Source organism: Strigops habroptila, chromosome 6, assembly GCF_004027225.2.
Source record: "Strigops habroptila isolate Jane chromosome 6, bStrHab1.2.pri, whole genome shotgun sequence".
Classification (NCBI taxonomy): domain Eukaryota; kingdom Metazoa; phylum Chordata; class Aves; order Psittaciformes; family Psittacidae; genus Strigops; species Strigops habroptila.
In genome coordinates, this window is record NC_044282.2 from 29,168,370 (window position 1) to 29,188,047 (window position 19,678).

The window sequence follows — 19,678 nt, forward strand, 5'->3', positions numbered from 1 at the left end:
AGGGGAGGCTGTTCTCTGCGTCATGAATTAATTAGTTTGGAAGAAAATTTAAACTAATTCTCTATATTTGCTAATGTAACAAAACTTGTAGCCTAATGGAGGAAAGTAGCCTTTGTAGGAAAGCCCATGTTGCTGCTCAGTGATACATAGTTGGCAGTCCTGTGCAGTACTTCTCATTTGCTTTCTGATGGACCCTGTTGAAAGCCAGTTAATTTAGACACTGTGGTCACAGGAAGTTGAAATGTCTGAACTGGTTCACAGAATCATCAAAGCACTATTTCTGAGCATTTGTCAATTTATGGGTTTATCATTCCTGTGAGGAGGGGTTTTGTATACTCTCATCATTTTGTGTGGATAGCTGAGAGATTAGTGGCCTAATCCTATCTAGACAGTTGGAGTCCTTGAAATGACCCTTTTAACTTAACTTAGGCATGAGCATCACAAGGCACTGACATTTCTCTGGACAGGCTTATTTTAGAAGAGCTCCTTCTACTGAATGCTTAAAAGATGGACAGAAGTGGAGTCCTTAAACTAATCACACAGTATCCTAATCTAGTCATTTTGGCATAAAATTCTTCTGTCGGCTTGACCAGATTAGGAGATTCAGAGTTCTGTCAGAAGCATTTAACAACAGAAGAAACACTTGAGTGAAGTTTAATGAAACAAACTATCCTGCTGATCCATGTAATGTTTCTGGTTTTTCAGAAGCGCTTTGTAAATGTGATGCTTTCCTGTCTTTTTCCTCTATGTGCAAGTTTTCAGAGAAGCTTTTAAGCACTGTGTTAAAGTTCAGACCTTTTTTACAATGAGAATGGTCGCACGTTCAGGCGTATGTAACTGGAGTCCTCATGGGCAGCAGGTGATCCTGCAGAGCACCTTCAGGAAGTATGTAAGTATTTCAGTTGTGAAGTGGCACTTGGAAGTGCCAGGTGCTGTATCTCAGCCGTGAAGAAACTTGCTTCATCAGTGACGTTTAGTGACTGGCTGCTTCACACATGAACACAAGGTTTGGAGTGATCCCTGTGAGTGGTGTGTTCCAAGAGTGGTATGTCCATGTAACAGATGGGTTGTTTAAGGTACATTAACAAGAAATTGGGAAGGATGAACTGTTCTGAAATCTAAAGACGGGCAGGTACATCAGAAACAAAACCTAATGAATGGTTAAAAATAAAAGTCACTTGAGGAGTCACAGCTCCGCCTTCCCTTAGCTTTATATAATTTCTCTCAGTTGTTACTTTCTGCTGCTTCCCTACCCTTAACTGACGTTGGGCTAATTGTGTGTGTCAGCGCAAGGTTGCACTTGGTATTTTGTCTCTTCAGGTGGCAAAGGCAGCTTTTTCCAAATGGAGACCTGTGCGGATGAGATGCAGGTACTTAAGGGGAATGCTAATGGGAGATTAATCCTTATGCTAAAACAGCAGTGAAAGTTCAGTTGTTTCACTACATTTTGCTCAACTCTTGAAAGTTTGAGTGTTATTTGGTCTGTTCATAACTGCAAAAACAAAAAGTGGAGAAATTGAGAAGGAATAGCAAGTAAATAAAGATCCGTTATTAGACTAAATAACGTACATAATGTGAGTTAAATTTCTAGTGGAATAGGAAAAGCTTTGGTAGTGGTTTTTTTGTATGTTCAGTTCTGTGATTGCTTTTTTAAAATGTAATTTTAGAAGGGGAAAACAAGATCACTTAAATGTTCGAGGGAGAGAGCATGGTTTAAAATCAAAGCAGTTCTACAATCCTAAGGTATACATTATGATGCCAAGCTTCCACAGCCCCAATGTTGATTAGATTTCTACTGAAATTACAGCAAATTTATACAACCCTAAAGAGATTATACAACTGAGGAACCAGTGGCCATCCTGTGTTCTCTGAAGGTAAGCTGTCATCAGATGATAAAGGGCAAAATAAGCTGAAATGTGAAGGAGTCAGTCTGTCCTGAATAAATTGCTTTTGACCTGGCTGCCTTACCAGACCTGTCTTTTCACATGTATCACTGTACCTGGAGTAGCGCTGGGCAGCTGAGCACTGCCAGATTTAAAGCCACAATGTAGCCCACTGTGTCAATTTATATTAATTAAGTCAGTAAGCTGCTACATTTGAATCAAAGCACAAAAAGATAGAGGAGACTGCCTGTAGACAAGTCCAGTGGCAAGAACTGTGTCATCCTCCTAGCTAAAGGTTTGTTATCATCCTTTTATTTGTAGGAAAACTTGAAGAACGCTTCTGCTGCTGGTTAAATTGCCACATATGTAGCGATCAGGAGGTGCACTAGAATGTTCAGTGCTGTTATTTTTTTGTAAAGGCAAGAATTTTCTACTGCTGTTCTCTGTAATAAGCGTGCTTTTTGCTTTATTCAGAAACCCTGAACTTAACTGTAAAGGTGTTATTTGGCTAACTATAGCCAAGTTGCCTTGCCAGATTGCCACCAATTGCCTTCTCTAATGTCCAATTCTGCGTTTATAATAAATCAGAACGAAATAATCACAGCTTTCACATAGAAAATGGACAAGGTGAGAAGTAAACCGTTTTGTTACATTATTCCCTTTGTGATGAACCACACAAGGAGTTCTATGGTTCTGTGATATGTAACAAACCAAGACTTAAAAGTATTTGACTAGTATGGCAAAATACTTCCTTCTAAGCACCATTAAAATGGTTATAAATTGAGTTCTGGTAAGAAGGGACTTAACCAACACTACATTCCAAACTCGTCAATTGATACTAATTTGTCTCATTTTTTTCCTCCAAATGTGAATGGGAAAGTGTATTTCCATACCTGGTAAGATAAGGCTAAAGCTGGTAATACAAATTCATGCTCAAAAAAGAAACCTGAGTGACTGAGGCCATTTTGCTTCATTTCTGTGCTGCATTTAAGTTACAGCAGTATAACTTGTAAGAATTGTTTTATCGCTGTTTTGATTCTCATTAAGAAACAAATTTCAGACTTGGGGCCTGTAAAAACTGGAATTGTATTGAGTGATTTCAGGTATTAAGCTGTCTGATATGAATCTTCTAATAATGAACAATTTAATGGAAAGCAATATAATTTCAGGTGACAATACAGCAAGTGGAAGTACTGATCTTGTCAAAGTCCTCGGCCTATTTCTAAAATGAATATAAAATGTCACTGTAGTTCCTCACAAAATAGAGGTTGTAGAACAAGAACTTCTGCCTTGTCTTGGGACTAAACTGGAAGGCCATTCTAAGCTTTCTTTGTAAGAATCAGAATAAAATATCACAATCATAGAATTGTTTGGGTTGGAAGGGACCCTAAAGATCATACAGTTCCAACCCCGCTGCTATGGGCAGGGGCACCTTCCACTAGATCAGGCTGCTCAAAGCCCTGTCCAACCTGGCCTTGAACACTGCCAGGGATGGGGCAGCCACAGCTTCTCTGGGCAACCAGAGAAGTGCCAGTGCCTCACCACCTTCACAGGGAAGAATTTCTTCCTTATATCTAATCTAAATCTCCCCTCTGTCAGTTTAAAGCCATTCCCCCTCATCTTAGCCCTACATGCCCCTGTAAAAAGTCCTTCTTCTGCATTCTTGTAGGCCCCCTTTATGTACTGGAGGCTGCTCTAAGGTCTCCCCTGAGCCTTCTCTTCTCCAGGCTGAACAAGCCCAACTCTCTCAGCCTGTCTTCATAGCAGAGGTGCTCCAGCCCTCTGATCATCTTCATGACCCTCCTCTGGACTTGCTCCAACAGCTCCATGTCCTTTTTATGTTGAGGCCCTAAGCTGAACAGTACTCCAGGTGGGATCTCAGCAGAGTGGAGCAGAGGGGCAGGATCACCTCCCTTGCCCTGTTGGCCACACTCCTTTGAATGCAGCCCAGCATATGGCTGGCTTTCTGGGCTGCGAGTGCACACTGCCAGATCATGTTGAGCTTTTCATCAACCAACACTTCCAGGTGTCATAAGGATCTGATTTCTTAAAACAACATCAGAAATAATGAGGATTTTTATCTGTGTCAGGAATATTCAGTAAGAAAGTGAAGATGTGAGCTCTTTAACATGAAGGGATTCATAACCTGTGGAGATTAAAAAATTGGTGTGTGTATGTATGTCAGTTGCATCAAGAATAACAAGAGAAACAGCAAAGTTCTTTGCATGTGTAAGGAAGCCTTGACTATCACTAGATTTATCCCCCCCCCCCCCCCGGTCTTAAATCAACAATCCAGTTACTGAGGGTACTGCTTGTGGTGGTGTTCCCTCTGGCATACACTTCTGGTAAATCTTGTAAGGTTAGGGTTTTTTCCTAGTTCCTTGAGGGCATTTTTGCATTTAAGTATCATTTGTGTGTCAGTGCCAAATTTCCACCAGTAGCGTAACTACTGGTGGTGGTGGTGAACTTCTGAAATCTTTCGGGAAGTTTTGCCTGCTTCACCTGCCAGGGGAACGAGGTATGTGACAGTTTAAACTATAAGGTCATTCTGAGAGACAGCATCCAGAACCTGTTTATTGAAGTGACCACATCATCTTACACAGATTTACAAATGTATTGTACTCAATTTGGAGAATTTGTGAGTCTCCAGCCAAGCATGGCATTGATGATGAGAGGGTTCAGTGAGCTCTGACTCTATTCCAAAGGCAGCAGGAGAGCATCCTTCATGATGCGAATGAAAGTCCACATCAACATTTCAGCTCATTTTAAAATAAGGGCTGAAGATAAAAATTCTGATGCCCCTTTTTTTTTGGCATGGAGGTGATCACATGTCTGTGGCATCAACATGTTACTGGGGGTGGTGAGATGCTGGAACACCTTGCCTGGAGAAGCTGTGGCTGCCCCATCCTTGGCAGTGATCAAGGCCAGGTTGGATGGGCCTTAGAGCAGCCTGGTCTAGTGGAAGGTGTCCCTGCCTGTGGCAGGAGATTGGAACTGGATGAGCTTTAAGGTCCTTTTGTGAGAGACTGAACTATTCCACTGTCCATTGTCTCAAAGATTGGTATGACAAGCTGAGATGGGATTTCACCATTGTCTCAGAGATGGGTGGGATGAGTAGAGATAAGACTCCATTGCCTGGGAGAAGGGTGTGAGGAACTGAAATGGGACTCCACTGGTCCATTGCCTGAGAGATGGGTGGGAAGAGCTGAGATAAGACTCTTTTGTCCATTATCTCAAGGATTGGTGTGAGGAATTGCTGCCCATTATCCCAAGAATTGCTGCAGACACTTGCAGTTGAAGAGCTGGCTGCAAGACCAGCAGTACCAACTGGTCTAGCAGGAACGTGTAATATGTGACATTAGGAACAGAGGTAAGCCCCCCAACTCATTATAAAAGGGGGAAAAGGCAACCAGCAGGGAGGACAACTCCAGAAGGACACCTCCACAGGGACACCCACCTCTGACCACTACGGGCTCTTGGGGACACTCTGCTCCGATACTGACTATGGACCCTGGAGGACTCCTGACACCTCCAACGATGATGACTACAGACTCCTGGGACACCAATGGATCCACGGTGGTGACTATCTCTCTCTGCACCCCGACTTCTTGCTTCATTTCTATCTTTTTTCCAATCTGTCCTATAGCTATAGCCTTTTTTAAAAGAATTTCCTTTTTTATAATAATTGTCTTTTTGTAATAAACCAACTGATCAGTTACGGTACTTGACCTCGTTTGTGTCTTAATTTCACTCTTGGGATCACGTACGAAATAGGTCCGACACTGGGGTTTTCTCCAGTCGGACCCTGACACCTTTCCAACCCAAAACATTCTATGGTTCCATGAAATGTACTATCTACATCAGTGGCAATAGATACCAGCCTTTGGGATGAGGCTAAAGATGATTGCAAATTAAGATAGAGCGCCAGGGGAAGGCCTCATGAACTGGGCACCTCTACTGCTACTTCGAGACTTCTTTACAGAGTGGCCATGCACCTGATGGGGGTTGCTTGGCCTCAGCAGCCAGAGGTGAGCTTTGGGCCATGAATTCATGTGTGTGTAGTGGTTGTTCGTCTAGGGGAAGGATGTGACTGCTGCAGGTTATTCTGATACCAAGCACCAGAGAAAGGGCACGCTTCCAGGAGGTTGTGTAAGGATAGATTTGGTTGTGGCTTTTTTGGCAGCTGGTTCTGTTAAATGACCACAGTGAGTCAGAAAGCTGGCAATAATTATTCAAAGATAGTGGATGTGGATAATGATAACAGGAATTAATTACAAGAGGCAGTTAGCTCTCTGGTAGTAGACATGCTGTTAGGTAGCATATGAAGCATTTTAAACGTTGAGTTGTAAGAGCCAGTTCCAGCAGCAGTTGAACATATGTTGGTAACCTAAAGGCCAGATAAAAATTAAATTGTATTTCCGAGTAGATGTCACCCTCAGTGATGAAACTGCAAGGGGGATCAATGCCACACAGGCTTCAAGTAACTGATGTTAGAACACTTCTTTTGGCTCTGTCAAGCCGCTGTCACGTTCACACTTCCATGATCACAGGGGTGTCTTAAAAGATCCAGCATTTCAAAACTAAGTTAAGTGAAAACAGCAGTAACACTTCTCATCTGATGAATGCTCCAGTATTAATGTCGGGTTCTCCTTTCATGGAGGGTGGTGCTTTAGGTCTCTAGATCCTAAAACATGTGAAGTAGTATGTGGAAAGCAGCCTGCAGCACAAATACTGCATTCTTACAAAATTGAATGACTGATTCGGTTTATCACTGATAACAATAGCCTTGTTCTGTGCCAACAAGCATGGGAGATACTGACTGTCCCCTTTATTTCATGAAGCAATTGGACAAAGCTTTTGGCATCATATATCTCTTTACAACAGTGCATCTGTCACGTTTAGCAGATTGACACCTTTTATGCTGTTCTTGGACCGTGAATAAAGGGCTCTGGTTTATATTACTTTTTTAAAAACTGGGTGTTCCACCTTCCCCCCCCAACAGTCCTATTGTTACCAGGTAAGAACAAAACAGCAAGTGCTGTATTCCCAAATCCCAGTTAAGGATTTTTTTCGGTGCTTTTCATGCACTAAACCTTCCTGTTCCTAGTAAGGTCTGACAGTGTCTTTGATCACCTCGCATTTCCTCAATATCCCTCAAGCACTTTTAAATAGATACATTGCAAACAACTGCAACCAGCTCTTGACTACCTCTAACTATAGGTAGTTACGAGTTCAGACACTGTAAGTGTTTGAGACATGCTGTGAATCAACCTGACAGCTGTTAAATTATGTTTACCTCCATTTACTGTTACATTGTTTTCTTTCAACTTCTCTGTGGCTTTATACTTTGTATTTTCCAGGATAGTTTAATAACTTTAAAATCAACTCTTCCTTCAGTGATCTTCAGTGGGGCTTTGAAAAGCTTTTATGATCATTTTAAGCATCCCAGAGTTTTCTCATTACTTGCTGGACAGAATGAAGAATCAAATAATCAGAAGCTGAGCAAAAAATGGACTAAGATGCACTAGGGTTTGTTGGAAACTAGCTAGGATTTATCTTGGCCTCTAGAACTTCCTGACCAAGGACATCTGTGTTGGACATATTCCATATACTACACCTCACTAAAAAGATGTGATTTTTTAGGAGTAAAGCACAATGGCAGTCTGTGGTTTGGTTTGTTGCAAAGGCAGTGATTGTGTTGGCAATTAATAGGTGCCAGGGCACAGAGCTGGAGCCTTGAGGCCGCTGCTTTCACTGTTCAACTCAGCCAGCAGAGACCCAGCGTTCCCCCAGGCAAGCCTGGGCATGGGTCAGGGGTTAGCTCAGCCCCAGCAGAGGATGCAGACGCAGCTACCCCGTTTTGGTGCTTAAAAGAGTTTAATGATATGGATACAGCCACTGGCATGAGGCAGCTGGCCTCAGAAACAGAGCGGGCACTAGTACTCTTCAGTCTACTGATTTGGGTAAAATTCAGAATTGAGGAATACAGCAACAAGTACTCTGCGTACTGGAATTCAGAATGTTGTTGCCTGTAAATACACCATGACCTGCCCTTCTACACTACTGGAAGCATCCAACAGGGAATGAACTGAGAGGCACACACACCACCCCAGAGGGAGGAGAAAAATCCAAGGGCACTGGCTGCTGCAAAATCTCAAATTGAAAATCAGGGCTGGAGCATATGGGAACAACACGTTTACACTTAATCTGGTGGAATCTTCAATGCACTGAGAGTGGTAGACTATAAATCAAAATAAGTCAATTTCATCACCAACACCCACCAATTTTTAAATGGCTTTCCTATGGCACAGGTCACTTTGGCAGGTTCATCTGCTACTTTCTCACTTTCTCTCTAAACTCCTTGTTCATCCCTTAAAAACAGCAAAACCAAAACTAGAAAAACCCGACAACTAGCAGGCTCTGCAGGGAATATTTTTATAATTTATTAGGCAAATCTTTTCTGTTTGCACAAAACATATTTTTCAGAATGCTCTGAAACTTAACTATGTCTTGAAATCTAAGCTTTAATTTGAGAAATAAAGATTAAGTTCTGATGAAAATGTGATTAGCAGGATGCATGTGATCCTTTCATTCCTCTTGCAGCTCAACAGTTCCCCCCCCCGCCTTATTCTTCTCAAACCCTATGATTTTTATGAACTGTATTAGACTATAGGGGAGAAATCATGTTTTCTGGTTTTATTTCTCAAATTGTGGGAATTTGTTATTTTACTTTCTTGCTCAGGTCTAGGACAAAGTAAACTCTGAAAACCTCAGCTTTGATTTCTCACATATAAAACTTAAAACATGGCTCAGCTGCTTCTTAAGTACAAAAATACCCTGCACGCAAGCACAAAGAATCTCAGTGATTTTAGATAAGGACTTTGGAGGGTCCCAACTCCTCAAATGCTGACATGCAGGTCTGGCATGACTTGTATTTTAACTAGGTGATTCAAAATTTAGTTGGATTTAGGTGGAAAGGTCAATGAACCCTACACAGTCATTTCTCTTTTAAAGCACTTTCAAACATGTATACAAAAAACCCTCCTGATAACGTGGACTAAATAAATGTAGCTTTATTATAACCAGAATAACCAACTCTAAAATTAGCACTAAGTTAAAAATAAATACCTGTGTATTCCTTTAAAAGCTCAATCTAGTCTTTGTAAGATACCGTGTTTCTTTACATTAGTTGATTTTTAGTGTTATTCAGTGCTTTATAAGGACCTGCCAAGAGGCAATTAGTAGTAGTCAAACTTGATGCTGAAAGATCAAGTTCAATTCCTTTTTTATTTGATCTTGGAAGTCTGAGCTTTAATAAAATGTACACGTGTGGAAACTAGCAGTGTGCTAATACTCCAGAGCTTGTTGCAAGAACACTTATCAATGAGAAGGTGACCCAATGCTGGGTGAGAATCTGTATAGCAGTCTAACTAAAATAACCTTCACATTATTTTACCACTCATAATGCAGACACTTAATTCTCCAATAGTAAAAGTTTCTGGGCATCAAGAACGTTTCCAAGCACGCTCAAAGCTGCCTGTTCTGAATAGCTCACAATCCACAAATCTGCTTATCTTGCTTGCACGGTCCCAACCAAGTGGCGGTTGTGCCTTTCATCTATCAACTTTCTAGTTTTCATCTACTCTGATGCACAGGGGGATCCAACTTCAGCTCAAATTCTTCTACAGGGAAGGGAAACCCGTATTTTGTATACCTCTGAAGAGAATGAGCTAGCCATCTGGGTAAATACCCTAGAAAAACGGTTCTTCTTAGTCTCTGTTAAATAAGCTGCTCCACTCCGCATGGGAAAATTACACATTAGTTGAGTTGGAGTGATCACAGTCTTTTAATCTTGCAGTAGGTCCTCACCTGGGAAAAGGGAGGCACATGTGCCAATCTCCATCTTACATTAGTAGTAAGTTAAAAAGAAGGAAGCTAACAAAAAACATAACCAGCAGCACATATATGCAAGGGTCATTTCTGATCTAATCACACTTCTTGTCTGCGGTACTCTAAAATACGTAAAATCAAGAGGTTGATTCAATGATTTTAAATCAGCGGTTACCTTACACAGTTTAGATCTCAATTAGTACATCATGCCTACCTGGCACACCAAAATTCTTCTACAGATTCTCTGGGGAAACTGAAAAATACAAAATAATCCTTTCAAGGCACCAAGTAGATGCTACAGAGGAATACAAAATATTGAGAAATCTGGATCAGCAACCCAGTATTTTCTCAGAAGACTGAACAATAAATGGAGATCAGAATCGCAGTGATGTGTATTTCATGGATGATTGACAAATCACATATGCCGCACAAAGTAGGCACTGTCAGCCAAATGGTTCAATGCTAACAGCACTAAAATCTTTCCTGTAAGTGCAAATATTGGTACTACTCTCACTACATCATTGCTATTTTGGGGAAAGCAGATATTCCAACTACACAGACATAAAAATACTTCGCAGCTCTAAATGAAATCAAACAACAGTAGAAGGGAACACTTGGGGAAAACTAAGGGTTGTCTTAAAGCTAGCAACAAGGCTATGTTGGATCAGACTAATGATCTTTCTAATTACGTATCTGTACTATCACGGGATTCTTACCTATAGAAGTGGCAGTTCTTCTGGAAACTGCTAAAATTCTTGCGTTAGTGGTTTTGGAGGAAAAAGTAAGGCTGGGATGGCTGTATTCTGTGATGGGGAAAAAAGTAATTTTTAATTTGAAATTGTTCAACTACTTCAGTTCTTGAACTATGTCCCGGAGTTGAAGAAGATCCTGGTTTATCTTCTGTGAAACAGAGAAATTTTGCATGCCATACTTAAATACTACGTCTGCCAAATATTTTATTCCATTTCCCTTGCTCTTTAATCCTATTCCTAGAGTATGTTTTTCTTGTTCCTAACTATTTTCCTCCTATATCTCTGAACTCTAGTTCTTTGGAGATACGGTGAATGACTCAACACAGTATTCCAACAGAAGGTGTATCATTATTCTGTTTGACTGGTTTAATTTTAAGAGTTCTAGAAAAAAATTACCATATTCTCAATGTTGAATCTGTAATAAATAGAAAGGTGTTTTTAATTTATTTACTACCAGCTGTCAAATATAGCTTTTTTTCTTACACTGGTTTAGGAGCCTGGAAGGAACATGACTGACTTGTATTATTTCTTCCAATAGATTATTTTGAATGTAATATCACAAATTTTTGCCTACATGGTTCTGCTCATCTCTTCTCTGGGTAGATCTCTCTGATATTTCTTATGGCCTCCTCTGGTTTTATCTAAATTGCACAATGAGTAAACACTGAAATATTCTTCCTTCAGTCTTTCCTGTAATTACACATTAACAAGTATATTAGACTATATCTCTGATAACAGTAATGACAGAATGGCTCAAGTTATTACATAGACGTAAATCTTTAATAGCCCACTGCATTAGCTTCAGTGAAATTCCAAGTTTATACCAAAGCTACTGATAACCAGCTCCGTTCTGAAAAGTCAGATAAATAAACCCTCATCTATATTTTGAAAAGTTGCATAGATTTCTAACCAGCTACTATTGTAACTAAAAACCATCAAATCCAAACCCCAAATCACAAATGGCCCTCAAACTGGGTTAAGCAGAAATCCAAAGAAACTTTAGAGAAACATTAAGATAAATAGCCACTGAAGGACACCATTAAATTGTTTCTTATGAAACTTTATCATTTATCAATATAAATAACATCTGTCACATAAGACTTAAAGTAAGTCTTCTCAGACTTAGAACTCTAATATGAAACCAGTAAAACACATCAATGGTACACCTCATTTTGAGAATCTTCTGCTCCACAGAGTTTGCTTTAGCATACTGGAATACCTTACCAGAAAGTGCAGTAACAGCAAGCATTTTCAAAAGCAATAACCTAAGAAAATAATTACCAATATACAAAGCACCATAGTAAACATTCTTTTTTTCTGCTCCTATTTTTGTCATGGAGCAGCCCTCCTCCAAAATTAATTTTTTTAAAGCTCTGCTTAAAAAAACCCCCACATAATCCTTAGAATTCTCAGAAAACTTTGGCCATCAAATGGATGTGAAACTGAACATGGCAAACATCCAAGATTCTCTGCGAAGAAAGGCCCAATAGCAAACAATTAAGCACAGCAGTTCAATCATTTTCTCAAAGTTCCCTGGATAATGAGGGAATGTATTCAGCACAGAAAGTTGTACTGTCAAACTGATGCAGTAAGTTTAATCGAAGGTCTTTCATGAAATACAGGAGCACAAATTCAATTGCTTTAAAACAAAACAAAGCAAACCCCAAACAAAACCCCACCATAAACCAGTAGAATTCCTTTATTCAGTAGGAATTACGAAGGGCTAATTTTTAGTTTCTCTTTGTAAGGGAAGTTTTTTGTACTGAAAGATATAATAGTGAAACTGAAAGAGCACCACGGCTGGTGTGATTCAAGTTTATTTGGGTAACAACATCCTAAAGAGATTTTTAGGGTTATTGGATGAATTTCGACTAGACTCATTTACTGCTCAAAATATAAATGACATCTAGATCTACTTTCAGATGCTCAATAGTAGATTTGTGGTTTATTATTTATTTTTACACAAAAATAAATTATGTCTTCCTAAGTGACTTGATTTTGCTTTACTCTTCTACCTGCACATGAGGAGGACACCTAGAAACCTGCCTGTCAGAAACTAATCTTTGCATGTGCTTTTAAAAGATGTTTAATTTGTCAGTGCAGATGGTGGTTTGGGTAACACAGATACCTAACTCTACACTGCTTTTCACCAACAAGGAGAAGCAAGGTAAAGAAGTGTTTTGGTTGGAGTGGGAAGGCATCCAGAATCTATGGTAATGGGTGCACTGAAAAAGGAAAGAAAGGTAAAGAGCAGAAGAATACAGTTTGCTATTTAGTATCTGATATGGGCAGAATACACAGTGGCTAAGCACTCTGTAAGGAACTCCACAGTTGAAAATTCAGGTTACCACTGCAAGGTGCAGAAAGGATATATTCTTGGCATGAACCACGAACAAGTGAGTATCCGAAAGAATTTTGCTGTAAAGATGCTTTGTTAAACTGTAGGCTAAAAGAATTTTGATGTGAAGACAGTTAAATTGTAGGTTATTGTTTAAGACATTGTTTAAGACTACAGGATGAGTTTACTCAGTGGTATTTTATTTTGGCATATTTGGTTCTTTCTGCAGATGTTTAATGTATGTGACAATAATAAAAAAAGTTGGCTGGCCTCCTAAGTTCCATCACTCACTTCTTGCCCTTGTGAGATTATTGGTTGGTTTCAAGTGTAAGAATTAACAGTCACAAAAAGGGAAGCAACTGGTAGCGATAATTCTCATCTGAGGTGAAAAAAACCCACCAAAACCCCCCAAACAAACCACCAACGAAACTTGAGGAAAGCTTAGTCATTGCTTTATGTTGCTCTCAAGCAACCATTTCCCCCTCCACCCCCCACCAATATCATGCTTCAGATATTTAGCTACATTGTTCAGCTTGAGAATTTACAAACCCTAAATACTTTCCTTTGTCTATAAAGAGCAAATCTCACAAGAAACAAAGTATTTCCTTCTTGAGAACTGCTACCATTAAGTTTCAAGTAGCACACTTGCTGGTTGCAAGCTATTAAACCGTACAAACTGATATAAACAATTACGAGGGGAAGAAATGTCAGTTAAAAAAAATCCCCAAACTATCGAGGTACACAAAAATCAAGAAGAAACCAAAGATACTACATCAAAAGTAACCAGTAATTCAAGAGAATCCAAATACTTGGATACTTACAGTGCTTATAGCACTTTCTGGGAAAGGGGGAGGAGAAGAAAAAAAACATATAAGGCCAAGGTAGGGGAAAAAAAAACCCCAAGCCAACAAACAACCCTTGGGATGTGTCCATAACTGACTGTAAATTTTATGTATCAATCAGCTTTATGTACAGCAGAACAGAGTAAACTTTACTCTTGATTTTTTGTAAAATTATTTTAGTGAACACATGAATATTCACATTTAGAAGTCACAAAGTAACAGGACACGACATTGGCAAAAAGAATATGTAAAACTATCAGATGTTAAACCAATTAAATTTTTAGATTAAAATTATATGAGATTTTCTTTTGAACTCAAACAATTTTTATAGCTGAAAAAAGGAAAATAATTCCATTACTACTATAACTTTTTTTTTTCCTCTAATGCAGACCTTTCGGAGTAGAAATACCTCCTAAAAAATACTAGATCTCACTGACAAAGCAGAACTGATGTAGCTTTACTTAACGATAAAGGCAGGTGACAAGATCACATAAAAGAAAAGGAATTATTTGAAAGCAAAACAAGCGAGGTAGTAAAAATTGAGAGATTAGGATATTTTTCTCCACTTGCGTACATAACAAATATCCTCAATTTGACTGCAACAGGGCACAAGAAAAAAAAAAAAAAAATCAACAAACTTAAACTTTTAAAACATCTCCAAAAAAATAATGGAATATTTGTTACTGCTGCAGGAATTCTTAAACTCATTCTAACACACGCTACCAAACAATAATAATCCTGCATCTTCTCCCGTGGCCTGTGTGATTTCCACATTAAGCCACAAATAAACAAAACCCCCCATCAGGTTTCACCTGTCAGGAGAGGCAGAATGTATGTTTGCAAAACCTGTTTGTTGAATATTATTTTAGTACTGCAGTGCTTGAGTTCAGGTCAGGGACTGGGGTTCCATTTTGCTCAGCGCTTTACAATAGTTAAATAAAAGACACAATCCTTATTTTACAGTCAAAACACCAGCAACATTTTGATACTGTGGGCTGTATTTTAAACTGCATCAGGAAAAGTTGTGAGTTGCCAAAAGAAGAGAGAAGTTCAGTATATTCAGGACAGTTTTCCTCTACTTTCAGACTCTTTTAACTATTATAATTTCTCTGTTCTTCAGTTTCTAGTTTTAGTGATGCCATACAGAAGTATATTTTATGTAAACATCGAGGGAAAATAAAATGTTAATCGCATTATTCATGTGGCCCTTTGTTGTGAGAACCACCTACGAGAGATACTACAATACATATTTTACATCGCTAATAAAAGACAAGTCACTTAATGTTTTAAATCTTTATTAAATGGTAAATATGATTTCATTGCCACTTCAATTATGTGACGTGTGGATTTAAAATAAAGCTGGAACACGGAGCAGTTATTGTTAGAAAAACTGGGAAAAGGGAGACACACATACATTTGTAAATATATAAAGTGAGCCTCACTACAGATAAAGTGATCAAATCCAGAACGCACGAGTTTACATCTTAAAAAAACCCCCTATCCTACAAAATACATTTACCCTGATGATTAGCCCACATGCTAGATTACAATTTTAATAATTTTTAGGACATTCTATAACAGTATGTCAAAATGCATAGCGACTCGGCATCTGCTACATGAATCTGATTTCTATCACTTTCTGTAACACGACTTCATGGAAATATCTGACATTTCAGCCTCCCTTCTCTAACCTTCCACGGATATGTTTGTCCAATAAAGCCGAAGTGTGGCCGCAGCAGCTTTCTCACCGTGCCCAGCACAAAGCTCAAGCAAGAGGCTCGTACACCAAACTCAGAGGCTTGGAAACGTACATGTAAAAATGTTCAACTCAGCCTCCCCTCAGCTGCACAGAAACACGGCTGAAATCGAATTTTGTTAAAAGTTATACAGTCGTGAGCTTCAGGGTCTTACACACAAAGCGTTCTTTGTCTAATTCCTCCATAATTTCAAACACACTTTCGGCTTTGCCTCACGAGTTACATTAGTTAATAAACGGGGCAAAATAAATACTAAAAAATGACAGCTTCCCCTGTTTACACCGATTCCTGCTACATTCACTCTTATTGTCCACAAGCGCGTTTGTTCTGGCAAGGCCCAAACTCGACCTTAGAAAGCACAGATGCATTGCAAGCCATAAAGTAATTATGCTCCTTTATACCCCTTCCTCATCGGTTACGGATTTTTTTTAAAGGTAGTTATCAGTGGTAACGATAATTACCTTTAAACAAAGCAAAAATTACTTGCTTTGTTTTTATTTCCTTTTCCTTTATGACTGCAAGCAGCAAATAAACAGTTCTAGCACGAATCAGAGCGTTTATTCGGTATCGTCAAGCTACCAAACATTAAATAAATCAATGGTTTAATCTCTAATCAGGCTCTGTACAATGTTGCAGCCTTTCAGGAACCTTCGGTTACGTTATTGATCCGCTAGTGAATTACCTCCAGTTCAGCCATAGGTTGCAGGCATCACCATCCCTCGCTTGTCCTCGCGTTGACAACACTCCTCTTGCCATCGCTCCTAGAAGCCACAAGATTCGTCAGTCCGGCGTGTCTGATGTGGTTGGCGGCAAGAACAATGAATAAAACGGTTATTAGCTGTTCGGGTTTGGGTTTTTTTTTAAGGAAAGTTCTGAAAGGGAGCACCCTGAGAGCTCGTCACTCTCCGTGGCCGAGACCCGGCCCCAGGCAGCGCTGCCGCCTGACAAACAACGCAAAAAACCCGCGTTTCGGGTTGTTTGGGGCTTGCTGGGGCTCCCACTCCCCCCAACCCCAAAGCAGGAACCCGGCCCAGGGCACGATGTTGCAAGAACGAGACCCAACAACGCGTGACACCGGCACTTACGCGCAGATGCCAAACCCGCCGCGCCCCGAGGCCCCGCCGGGCGCTGAGGGAGCCCGGGGCCGCCGGAGCCCCGCGCCCGGGAGGAGCCTGGCTACGGGGGCTGGGGGAGCCGCGGCGGGCGGCGGAGGGGGGCAGGGCCAGGCTTCCTCAGCCCGCCTCCCCAGCGGGGCCGCGCTCCCCGGGGGCATTTTGGCTCCGTTCGCTTCCCCTTTCTGCGACACCGCAACTCGGTAACTTCCAGCCCCGCCGCCACCGCCACCGCGAATCGCCGCTGCCCCTCCTCCCCGTGCGTCGTATCCCTCCGCGCTCCGGCCGCCCGCACCTCGCAGAGAAAGCGCCTTTCAGCCGCCAGCCAGCCGCCTTCCCGCCCGCCCCGCCTCTGCCGCTCCGACATCTTCTGCCTCAGCCCGCCCGCTAATAAACACGTAGCGCTCGCCCTCGCCCCTTCTCCCCTCAGCCGGGCAGCGCCGGGGACCGCCGCGGCGGCGGCGGCAGGGCGGGAGAGGGGGCAAGAGAACGCGGGTTTCCCCCCACCCCCCCCCTTCCCCGCCTGGCCGCCGCCGGGCTCCGGGGACTGAGGGGCGCAGGGAGCGGGGGGAGGAGGGGCGGCGCGCTCGGCGCGGAGCGAGGGGCCGGGAGGGCTGAGGCGGGGGGCGCGGAGGAGGAGGAGGAGGAGGGGACTCTTTCTCCGTGCGGAGGAATCGCGCTCGCTCGCGCTGGCTGGCGGCGGCGGCGGCGGCGGCGGCGGCGGCAGCGGCAGCAGCAGCGGCGGCGGCGTTGGCGGCGGGTCGGTGTGAGTTGTTTCCTCCTCCTGCCCGTGGGTTGAATGGTGGAGCCGACACTCTTCCTGGTGAACGAACAGTGACAGCTACCGGGCGGGCGGGCGCGTTTCGCTGGGACCCGACGCTGCCGCGGGAGCGCGGCCCGAGCCTCCCTCCCCCCCTTTCCCCCCCCTCCCCTCCCCGGTTTTCGCCTCGCCATGTCCGGGGACGGCGGCAGCAGGCACACGGCGGAGCTGCGAGCGGGTGAGTGAGTGCCGCGGGAGCCGCCGTGCGGGGCGGCGGGAGCCGGAGAGGGGCGGCGGGGAGGGGGGAAGAAAGAAAAGCCCGCGGGGAAGGGGCGAGCTGCAGCCTTCACCGCCTCTCCTCTCCCCGCAGAGCTCTACTTCCTCATCGCTCGCTTTTTGGAGGACGGACCCTGCCAGCAAGCGGCTCAGGTAGGGATGGAGGGATGGAGAGGGAGGGATGGAGGGAGGGAGGGATGGATGGCGCCGCCGGGCCTGGCGGGGAGGGGGCGGCCGGGCAGGGCGGCGGATCGGGCGCCGCTTTCTCCCTATTTCCTTCTTTTTAAAAGCCGCCCCCGTTTTCTCAACACATCCCCTCATCCCTTTTGTTGCTGCAGGTCCTGATCCGAGAAGTGGCGGAGAAAGAGGTAAGCGGCGCCGCGCACCCGGCGCTCGCCCCGCCTGCGGCCTCCCTCCCCCTTCCCTCGCTCTCTCCCGCTTCCCCCGCCCCATCCCGGGGCGCTGCCGCTGCCGGGGGGCTGCTCGAGGGAGGGGAGCCGCTCACGGGGCGTCTTCTCTGCCCTCCCCTAGCTGCTGCCCAAGCGGACCGACTGGACGGGCAAGGAGCATCCCCGCAGCTACGAGAACCTGGTAAGCGGCCGGCGCGGCGGGCAAAGTTGGGTGGTTTTTCTTTTCCCCTCACTCTCCCTGAGCAGCCCTATGAAAAAATTGAATTTCCCGCAAAAAAAAAAATTACAACTTAAAAAAAGAAAAAAAAGAAAAGAAAAAAAAAACTTGGGAGAATTTTTTTTTTTTTTTATTTTATTTTTTTGACATAACCTCGTCTTCGTCCCTCCCTGCCCCGGGGGCAGCCGCGGGGGTCCCGCCGGTGCCGCCTGCGCGGGGTAAATAACAACAAGCGCCCGAGCCCCGGCGCGGCCTCGCCGGCTGCAAACAGAGGTACGTCATGGACGCGGCGCGGGCGGGCGAGAGCGAGCGGCGCGGCGCGGGGCGGGGCCAGCGCCGGCAGCGGGCGGGCGGCCGGGGCCGCGCCGCCGGCAGGAGGGGGCGCTCTCCGCCGCTCCGCGCAGCGCCGCCCGCACGCACAATGCCTCCGCGCCGCCGGCGCTGCCGCGCACGGGCCCCGCGGTGGGCAGCGGGAGAGGCCGGGACCCGGGCCGCTGTGCTGAGCGAGGGCTTTATTCCTCTCGCCGTTTTGTTACGGGTTGGGATCGACACGGCGGGTTGGGAGTCGGGTCGGCTCGGGGTGTCCTTCCCGGTGCGGTGTGTGCCCCTGCGTTGTATCGGTTTGAAGTTTTTATACAGTGTATCCGGTGTGTAGGAATAACCGGTTCACAGATTCACATCACAAATGTGACTTACGTGGTGGTGTCGTCCGTTCCACACCTCCCCCTTTTGTTTTATTTTCTGCTAATTCCCAGTGTGTGCTTTTCATCTCGGGTGTACATTAGTGATTTAAAAGAAAGTACTGGCAGCATAAGTGGTATAGCTCTTGCTAGCTGAGAGGGGCCTGTGTATTTTTTCTTTTTTCTTTATTATACTGTGAACTGCAGTAGTTGGGAAAACAGCAATTAAGATGTCTGGATTGTGTCTGTTAGCAACTTGTTGCTAGTATTGTTTTTGTTACAGGTGCACTGTTGTGTAATTTAGTCTCTGGATTTCTGAATAAGATTTCAGAGGCAGATTGAGCCTTGCTTATTATAGGCATCAAAGCAAGGTGTCCCTTTGGGCTTTCTGATTGGTTGTGGCAGTTCCGAGCTCCAGTACTTCTGAGACTTAGGCCAGAGAACTTTCGAGCTCACACAAAAGGAGGCAGAGCAGTCTCCATCTGTAATGCGTCCAGTAAATACATATATAAAGGCACATATGTTATCTTAGTTATATTATTAATGTTACAGTACGAATCATAGGTAGTTATTACAGTTGGAACAGGTTTACTTACTGCATTAGTTTTCTCTGGAGCAAGAGGTGGATTCGCCCAGGCACTTTAATGCATGTGGTGCGGAAGAACTGATAGCAGCTGACTTGTTGAAAACAGATTTATACCAATAAATACCTATAGTTTTCAATTTTCCTGAAATGAAAGATCATCAAGAAATTCGACAGG

At 43.4% G+C, this 19,678-nt stretch overlaps 1 protein-coding gene and 1 long non-coding RNA gene across 7 annotated transcripts in view; one reads left to right on the forward strand and one right to left on the reverse strand.

Moving 5' to 3' along the window:
• Positions 1-14,537: 14,537 nt before the first annotated feature.
• LOC115609727 lies at positions 14,538-16,859 on the reverse strand. Its single transcript, XR_003991973.1, has 2 exons — positions 16,548-16,859; positions 14,538-16,256 (listed from the first exon to the last, which is right to left on the reverse strand). It is a non-coding gene; the product is annotated as an uncharacterized LOC115609727 (long non-coding RNA).
• A 413-nt stretch (positions 16,860-17,272) lies between these two features.
• The window catches only part of PHIP (pleckstrin homology domain interacting protein), a 106,886-nt gene continuing 104,480 nt past the window's right edge, over positions 17,273-19,678 (forward strand). For 4 of the 6 annotated variants that reach the window (XM_030490333.1, XM_030490330.1, XM_030490331.1 and 1 more), the window contains exons 1-4: positions 17,273-17,572; positions 17,705-17,763; positions 17,949-17,978; positions 18,142-18,201. In XM_030490333.1, the coding sequence (XP_030346193.1) occupies positions 17,527-17,572; positions 17,705-17,763; positions 17,949-17,978; positions 18,142-18,201 (195 nt within the window). In that variant the 5' untranslated portion in view covers positions 17,273-17,526. Of the gene's footprint in view, positions 17,573-17,704; positions 17,764-17,948; positions 17,979-18,141; positions 18,202-18,691; positions 18,716-18,810; positions 18,835-19,678 lie in introns of those variants that run through there. The other 2 variants (XM_030490337.1, XM_030490336.1) reach the window with 2 other exon arrangements.